The following is a 9534-nucleotide window of genomic DNA, read 5'->3' as shown; positions in this document are numbered from 1 at the left end:
TTCCAGTCCCTTTCGCCTCCTGCTTGCCCACTTAGACCCAACCCCACTGTGTAGACCAGGACCGATTTTATTGTTTTTAAAAGCCAGAGGGTACGGGACGGGCTATTCAAGGAAGCGGGAGCCAGAGCACCCATTCTCCTCTAGTCAAGTCTTGAGAGAGTTAGAAAAGCGTTCAGAAAAGACGGGACGAGCTGAAGCCAGGGGATGAGCGACGACCGGATAAGGAGGCGGCTGAGTGCGGATAACCCTCCCCCCGCAGGGATGGTATGGCCCGAATAGAGGCTGGGCGAAGGAGGTGCTCTAGGGTGTTTCCCCGCCCCTTTCCAGCGCTGTTCGCCAGGCGGCTGCGAGAGCGAATGAACGCGCTCCCCGGCGACCCCTCCCTGGCGCCGGCGCCCTAGCTCCGCCCCTCGCCGGGCCGCCCCCTCCGTGTCTGCAGGGAGAGCTCGCCTAGCTCTGCGGACGCCGCCACCCTCGTCGCCTCTTCCTCGTGTCGCTCGCGCGCGGGGGCTGCGCCCCGCGGCTACGCTACCCTGGGTGGGTGGCGGGGCCCGCGCGCCAACTGAGCGCTCGGTGCGGCGCAGCCCGCTCTCCCGCTTGTGCAGCGCAGTGACAGGTGCAGAGTCTGGACTGAAGACACACCTGCAGCCATCGCCGCGATGTCCACCATGCGGAGGACCGTGTCGGAGATCCGCTCCCGCGCGGAGGGTGAGTGGCCGCCGCAGCGGGGAATTGCATACGGAGAGCATGGGGAGCCGCTCGGGGCCAGCGCGGGGTCTTGTGTTTGTGAGTGTGTGTGCGCGCGCGCGCGGGCGCGCGCTCCCCTATCGGGGAAAGAGATGTCTGTCCCACCTCTTGCCCCAGGCCGTCGCCCCTAGCGGACCCTTCTTCCTGCAGCACCTCCAGTACACTTGCAGACCCTTTCCCAGCTCCAGAACCCCAAAGCCTGCTTTACACTGCAGCGTGATTGTTTGGTCGCTGTCACCCAGCGCTCTTGCCCAACCCACCTCCCTCCCACTAGCACACAAACCTCCGCGTCTCCATTCGGCTTCCCCACCCTAGTGAACAGATTCCCAACCCGCCGCCCACCTTTTTGCACCCCGCACATCACGGCTCCCCGAAAAGCAGGTTTGTTTTCCCAGGCTGCAGGATCTTTTGGTCTACAGCCCCTTGCCTCCCAGAGCGCGAGGAGCCTTAATTGGGGTTGGGTGCTCAGCGGGCACTGTGCGTTACGGTGTCTGCAATTCTGCCTCTTGCAGCGCAGTCTCACCAGCTCCCTAAGAGGTTTCGTTTTTGTTTTTTCCTTTTTGCCGAAGCCGCCCTTGAGCTAGCTTCAGCTGACTTTTAGCAAGGTGGAAGCTATTTCCTTTGCTCCACCCAGGGCCAGCTGTTGAATGAATACACTTGTCAGCCAGGAGCAACAGATGCCCAAGGGCAAGTGAGTTCTGGAGGTCCAAGACACTCTCCATCTTGTCTGAAGAGCCCTCAGCATCCTGCCTACCGTGAGGCAGTTACTCTGTAAACATTTTCCTTGGTTTTCCTCATGGCAAACCCAAGATTATAGATATCTCAGTTTTGTTTTCTTTTGTTTTTCTCTCCCATAAACCTAGCGTCTGCAAAGGATGGAATAACATGTTTTTGAGAACTAGTCTATATTGCCATCATCCCAGATTCCCACCCTTGCCCACACCCCACCCTTTAATGTGAGGCAGGTGGTAAAGTAGTTTTAAGGGGGGAAAATAAATAAATAAATAAATAGAAGTTAGGAGGATAAGACTCCAAGGGTTTGAGATGGCCATTGTATTTTTTTTTCTCCCAAGAGTCCCCATGTTAAAAATTGGGGCACTGTGCTCTAATACCTACATTGCTTGGGAAATACCAATAGAAACTGCTCTGGGGAGACGCCCACACAAAAGTCAGGATTGACCTATGTCCTACATAAGAATTTAGTACCTGTTTATTGTTATTTGTAATGTAATGAAAAACGTATATAGGGCATTATAGTTTTAGATGCTCAGTGGGATGGGCGATAGTGTCATAAAAATGTACAAAGTAAAAATATATTCATTCTTTTTTCTTATACTTCTGAGTGAAATGAGTGACTTTTCCTAATCACCATTTGAGTGAGCCATACAGGTAATGAAAATACAGCAGTAACAGTTGGGATTGTTCTTTGAAATGGTAACTATTGATGAATCATATATTGTGGGAAATAAGGGAGAGAGAAAAGACTGGAAAACAATGGAAAACCTGTGGATTTTATTACTAGTGCAAGGCTACAGTATTATTTTTAATTCATGTATGTATTTCACAAAGCATTTCCATAAAGATTACCTTATAGGACCTTACAACAATCCTGGAGGTTGGTGACGGTGATCTTATCTGATAGTTGAGGAAGCTGTGGCCCGGGTGGTTTAGGTACCTGCCCAAGGTTGGGTAGTTCGTGCTGTGACACATTTGGATTAAGAGCCCTGGGAAAACAAGGAACCCTTCTTATTTAATCTTGATATTCCCTGTGCGTGCAGCACAGCATTGGGGGTATAGTGGTACTTAGTGAATGACCCTCCCCTGCCATATTGGTTGGTTTCTGTTTATTCTGTGCTCAGCATTTTGCTCCAGACTGTGGTGAGGACAACATAAATAATGACTCTGTGGGCTGGCGATGTGGCTCATTGCCTGCTCTGCCCACACTTTTGTTTCCTAAGAAATAGTCTCCTTTGATGGCTCCCACTGCCTAAAGGGCCTTGTTCTGTACCGCAGCCCCTTGGCCTCAGCTGATTGAACCAGGGTAGGCTGCTGACCGAAGGTACACAATCCATAGGCGGTCCAGACACTTGTACCCTTGTGCTTTGTCTCAAAAAGATTCTTTGTGGTGATTTTCTGTCTTATGAGATGGGTTAAACTGAGAGACTTAGAATGAAAATTGGAGCAGAAAAGGACAGAGATGCACGGGCTGGGACAGGAGAGGGTGGCCGGCTATAATGGGTCATGCAAGTGCTGCTGAGGTGGAAGCAGAAACTATGAGTGAACAGAAAGATGGGAGAGAGGACACCTGGGATGAAGAGAATGGGGCAGAGAGACACAGACGCCAAGAGGGTGGCCAGGCCCTGGAGCACCCCCCGCCCCAGGTTTTCTAGTCTCAGTTCCCAAATGGAACTAGGACTGTCTCTTTTTTCCTTTAAGTAACTTGAATGGGCTTCTCTTCTCTGCATCCAGATCGGCCAGATGCATGACTGTCCTGTGCCACTTATTTACAGCCCAAGTGAGGAGAAAAAACTTACATGAAATAAGGAATAAACAGTCCATGTGGGGATGCTATTAATTGAACATTGTGCTTGCTATGGGTGCCTCAGGGCCTGTGGAAGGCCAGGACCTAAGAGCATGAGGCCTGCTGAGAGAACCCTTCGCTGAGGAGTGACTTGACAGGAGTGCTCACGCGATCCTTCTCAAACTTTAAGGTGCTGACGACTCACCGACTCACCGGAGATCTGGTTAGATTAGGGGGTCTGCCACGAGGCTGGAGTGGCTGCATTTCTGAGAGGCTCACAGGGGGTGCTAACGCTGGCCTACAGGTCACAGTTTGAGTAGCAAGGTTCTGAAGGATATTGCCATCTTTTTTAATAGTCACGAGGGTGTTGGAGATAGAATAACCCATTGAAAAAAATGGTGAAAGGGAATATGGCTTATCTGAGCATTCTTAAGGAAGCTGGCCAAGAGCAGAGGGAAACTTGGAAGGAGCAGGATGTAAATTTGGATAGGTGAGGTACTGCTAGATTACAGGGCAGTTTGAATGCCAAAATGAGTCATTTAGATATAGCATTGACTGTTTGAAGAGGATCTTAGAACTTGTCTGATCCAATTTCTCATTCAAGCATGATGGCAGTGTATAATATCTCTAACAGGGCCAGTTAGGAGCGAAATCATTATAAGGAAGTGACATACCAAAGAATTGTTTTTAGAAAGATTAAATCTGGAAGTGTGTTAGATGGTTAGGAGAAAATGACAATGTAAATAGATTCTATTGTTTAAAAAAAAAAGTCTACAAATGATGAAGTCCACAGTTAGTATTGGAGTAGAGCAGTGAGAATGGGGAGGGAGGGCATCAGAGATATTTCTGAGAAAATCATCAGCTCATTCAATAGACATCTGTTGAGCCCTTACTAGTACAGTTCCAGTGAGCAGAGTACAAAAAGCCTGGCCCTGGAGGTGCTTTCATTCTAGAGAGGTGAGAGACAAAGGAAACACAAAAAATTAGCAAATTATAGAACTTGTTATGTGGTAAGAGCCAGGGAAAAAATAAAGAGCAGGTGAGATGCTTAAGGTTGGTGGGTGGGTTGCAGTTTTCAGTAGGTTGGTTAGGCTAGCCTTCACTGACAAGTTGGAGGAGGGGAAGAAGGTAACCTGGAGGGGTTGGGAGGGAAGGGTGTTTCAGGAAGAAGGAACAGACAGAGTGAAGGCCTCAAGGCAACAGAGGGCCAGGAGTGTTAAAGGAACTGTGAGGGGAAGAATAGTAGGAAATGAGGTTAAATGAGGTTACAAAGGCCACATGATGGGACACAGAGATATAGTGAATATAGGGCAGGAGACAAATGAATGAAAATAATAGGAGGTTCTCAAACAAGCTCCCAGCTCTGTCATTGGAACTTCAGTTTCCGGGACTGGCTCATGAAGATTCTGTTCAATAGATTTTTTTTTTTTTTTTTGAGGTCCTCTGTAGACTTAAACCTAATTGAGAAAATCTATTTAAAGATAAGGAAATTGAGGAGGGTTAAAACAATAAAAGAAATACATTCAAATTTTAAAGTAATTGTAGGAACATCCAAATTGGACATATTTGAAGCTACTTAGAAATTTGGAGGTTAGATATGGGGAAAAAAATCAAACAGGAATCTTGAGTGCAGAGATAATAGTTGAAAACCTTATAGTAGATAAATTGGCCTTCGAGCAAGACTAGACAAAGCAGAGGGCTAAGAATTTTAGATCTCTTCGCTTCCACCCCAGCTAACTCACATGGGTTCCTGAAGACGACATTAGGAATGCTGGAAACAAGAACCGAAATGATAGTGGTTTACACAGAATAGTTGTTCTCACTCTTGTAAGACTAGCCTGGAGGTGAGCAGTCTGGGTCAGATGTACCCACAACATAAAGTTGTAAAAGACATGGCCTCCTTGTGGCTTTCTGCTTTGCCATCCTGAGTGTATAACTGTCTAAAGTCTGGTGACTGGGTTTCCAGCATTGTGTAGCATTTCCAGGTATAAAAAAATGGAAGGCTGAGAGACCACATAGACTAAGTGCTTATTTTGCATTGGCTGCCATTTGTAAGGGAAGCTGGAAAATGAAGTTTTCTCGCTGGACACATTACTTAGTGTTTTGTTACTAAAGGCAAAAGGAAGAATAGTTATTGGATGGGCAACTACCGGGCACAGTTGCTGTCAGATATTCAGGTTGCCAGAGGCCGTGGCTGGCATCAAAGAAGCGTTCAAGAGCTCATAATTTACAAAATAATAAAGATTAAACTGTTCAAAATGAAGGAAATACACCAAAAACACAGTCCTGTTCAATATTTGCATTTTCTTCTGATGAATATTATAATGCTCAAATGTTATGACATTCATTTGATTATGTAAAACGTGCTAAGTAATAAGTAGGAGTTGTTTTGGGGATTGTTCTCCTAAACTGGTCTGCATAAATGGCAACTTTAAAATGTTTGTCATTACATAGAATACTGTGTTTCATTTACTTAAAAGATAAAAAAGTAACATTAAAGTAGTTTCTGCAAGAATTGTTGCAGGGAAGATTTTAAGAGGCTATTTCATTTATGTAGGCAAAAAAATGACTAAGATTCTTTGTTTCTTTGACAATCATGTATTATGCACCTGTTGTGTTCCAGCTAGTTGGGTGGTAGGACAAAAAGGTGCGGATGAAAGAGATCCCTTTAACGTGGACATGAGTTAAAAGTTTATGACAGGCATGGCACTATGAGCAGGAAAGGCAGTGCAAGTGTGGTGATGCTTCGTGTAATCAACATTTGAGAATCTCCAATACATGTCATTTTGTTTAGTGTAATTCTCAAGGTATTAAATGTGGGAGAACTAAATTATTTTAGGTTTTCTAATCTGTAGTCCATCATTCATCTGTTCATATCTCATTTCAAAAACAGAACTGAATCAGGCACCTACCTGACAGCGATAAGAAAGTTTGCGTAGATCTACTTTTGAAATTAGTGAAATGTTTGCTACTTGAGTTTCTATTCACATAGTTTCATTATTATCATTCAGGCAACAGTTTCACTCTTCACTCCTCAGTGGAGCTTCCATCTTTTGGTGCTCTTATCCTCTGGATAGCAAGCTCCCTTACAACAGGGATTTTTATTTTCTTCAGTGATATGTTGCTCTCATGGAGGACATTGCCTGGCACATAGTAGGAGCTCAGATACTGGTTAAATGAGTGACTCTTTTGACCTAGAGAGGAGATGACCTAGAGGCCTGCGATGATCAGACCTACTTGATATCCTTCTGTGGGAACCTAAGCACTACAAAGGGAGCAGTTTTTCTGTGGCCTGATGCTCTGCTCTTACAGCTTTGCCGGCCACACAGTCACCTTCAGTGTTTGTCAGATGGGCAGATAACTCTGAACTTTGTGTTTATTGGGAGAACTTAACTTTGTCCTCTTGATCATAGAAGTAACACCTGTTCATTGAAGGGAATCACACTACGCAAACATGTCAAGAGAGTAAAAATCTCCCCAAAGTATGCCCTCCAAATATAATCAGTGATGGCATTTTAATAAATACGCTTTCCAACTGTTTTCCAGGAGAGGAGAAATATATTTATTTGTTTAAAAAATGAGATAATTTTCTATATTGCTTTTAGTATTTTTTCCCTCTTAGTATTTCCTGTGATAGGACGTTTTGCCTATCACATAGATTTGTATATACTCCATGATAATGATGTGATTTTTATATTTATTTTTCTAGTTTTATTGAGATATAATTGATACATAATAATGTAGTTTCAGGTGTACAACGTAATGATTTCTTATATGTAAGTTTTGCAAAATGGTTACCACAAAAAGTTTAGTTACTATCCATGACTTTACACAGTTTCAAAATATTTTTACTTGTGATGAACACTTTTAAGATCTGTTCTCTTGGCAACTTTCAAATATAATCTGTATAATATTACATTCCCAGAACTTATTTATAACTAGAAGTTTATCTTTTGACCCCCATCACCTGTGGGAAGGGATTTTTGTCTACTGTTGTGGCTTATATCCTCAGTGCCTAGAGCAGTGTCCAGCATTTGATAGGACCTCAGTAATTGTTTTTTGAATGCATAGATCATTAATGTTGTGGCAGCTAAGTATTTTTGTTTATGTATTCAATATAATAATTTACTAAAAAAAATCTTCAAAGGTAGGCATGTAAGTCATTACAGTTTTTATTTTTAAACAAACCGCTCTTGAATAAGCAACTTTAAACATCTCTGTACTTTTCTGATTATTTCTTTGTAAAAAGCCTTGAGGGATTACTGGTTCAAAAGTATGTACCTTTTTAATGACTGTTGATTCCTATTTCAAAGTCACTAGAAAGATAATACCAATTCCTGTTTCTCTATCCCTTTTCTAGTACTGGATGGTCTTTTTTATCCTTATGATTATACAATGTTAAAAAATGAATGTTTAAGTTTACATCGCTTTCCTTATTAGGTTGAATACATTTTTGTAGTTTAATGATTTTTTTCTGACTTGTTTATTCAGGATCCTTTATGAAGTTTTTTATGTTGAATTTTAAGAGTTTACATGTTGAAGATATTAATTTTTCTCTATAGTGTATCTTTTTAGTGTTTCCTCATGTATGTGAATTAATTTTTATAAAGTATAATCTGTTTTTTCTTACAGTTTTGCTTTGTCATTTCTCATTTCAAGATAATGATTACTTATTACTTATATTTTTCTTCTAGTGCTTTCAGGGTTTGTTTTAAACAGTTAATGTGTAATTTCTGTGGGTTGTATTTTGTTGTGAGATCTGAGGTAGGAATCTAACTTTATTGTTTCTCAAGTTATTATTCACTTGACATGATAACCATATATCTAATAATCCATTCTTTCAATACTGATTTGGGCACTTCTTTTATACACTAAGTTTACATACATAATTCATCATTTCTGGATTTAATCTCTCATTTTCCCTCTTTTTCCACCCCTTCTCCCCCCACATCCCCAGTTTCGGCCTGTCTCTTTTGGCCTCTAGTATCAAATTCCTTTATTGCAGATAATAAAATATATCCTCATAGTGGCCCTACTCTAACAGCCCTTCCCTCTAACTTTTTTCCAGCCATTTTTCTGTTTATTATTCTCATTTGAACCCGTGTAAGTTAAATTAAAAAATGTGTTGGGCTATTTATTGAGATTACATGAAGTTTATACATTTATATTAAGAGAATTGACGTCTTTCATATATTGAGTCATTAAGCTTAATTATTCTACCTATTTATTGTTATGTCTTTCATATGCTGAGAAGTGTCTTAAAAATAAATCCCCACCATTTTATGATTTGTTCCTAGATGATTTATATTTTATGAAGATCCTGTGAATGTGATTCTGTCTAAAAGTATCTGTTCTTGTTTGTGACTGTTAGCATATGTAAGGTGGAAACTATTGATTCAGTCTGAATTCTTTCATTTTATTTATTTTTATTTTTTTTATTCTTTATTGTTGTTCAAGTACATTTGTCTCCATTTTCCCGCCACCACTTTCCCCCACCCCACCCGCCCCCGCCTCCCTCCCTCAATCCTTCCCCACTTTGGCCGTGTCCATGGTCCCTTTATACATGCTCCTTGGTGACCGTTCTCCTTCTTTCCCCAGGAATTCTTTCATTTTAAATAGTTTTTCAGTTAATTTTCATTACCATAGATTTAAAAATTATGTCATATATCATAAGGCAAAATGTTTTTAAACAGGATTTTCAGTTAATCAGACTTGACCGGTTAAGTCTGAAATAATAGTGTTTTGGTTATACAATTATTTCAGCAAGATTGGTTCATTTTTAATCTGCTGAAATATTATAAACTCTGGTTCTACTTACTACTTGTAGGGTATCACATAGTAGCTTTTACATAATAATGAAGATACTGCTGTTTTTTTATGCTTTCTGCTAGGTGCAGAAGTCAGAATTTAGACCAGCTAGGAATGAACTAATGGCTTTGCGGAATCTACTTAGATCAAACTGGCACTGATATCTTTGATTAGCACTCAGGGAAATAAAATGTGAGCCACAAATGACAGGCACATATGTAGCTCTAAGTGTCCTGATAGACACATATAAAAGCATAAAAACAAGCAGGTGAAGTTAATTTTAGTAATATTAACCTAATGTATTCAAAATACTATTTCATCGTGTAATTTATGTAAAACTTAATAATAAGATAGTTTGCATTTTCTGTCTTTGCTAATTTTTCTAAATATACTGTGCATTATATTTACAGCACATCTCGATTTGGACTAGTCCCATTTCACGTGCTCAGGTGACACCT

At 41.5% G+C, this 9534-nt stretch overlaps 1 protein-coding gene across 3 annotated transcripts in view; it reads left to right on the top strand.

Moving 5' to 3' along the window:
• The first annotated feature begins 435 nt into the window (after positions 1-435).
• Positions 436-9534, top strand: part of ATP8A1 (ATPase phospholipid transporting 8A1) — a 206621-nt gene continuing 197522 nt past the window's right edge. For all 3 annotated transcript variants that reach the window (XM_054582124.1, XM_054582126.1, XM_054582125.1), the window contains exon 1: positions 436-708. In XM_054582124.1, the coding sequence (XP_054438099.1) occupies positions 660-708 (49 nt within the window). In that variant the 5' untranslated portion in view covers positions 436-659. The remainder of the gene's footprint in view (positions 709-9534) is intronic.

The sequence above is a fragment of the Pteronotus mesoamericanus genome, unplaced genomic scaffold (genome assembly GCF_021234165.1).
Source record: "Pteronotus mesoamericanus isolate MK-2021 breed Mesoamerican mustached bat unplaced genomic scaffold, CSHL_Meso_final contig_68, whole genome shotgun sequence".
Taxonomy (NCBI): Eukaryota; Metazoa; Chordata; class Mammalia; order Chiroptera; family Mormoopidae; genus Pteronotus; species Pteronotus mesoamericanus.
This window is presented reverse-complemented; position numbering and strand designations above follow the sequence as displayed.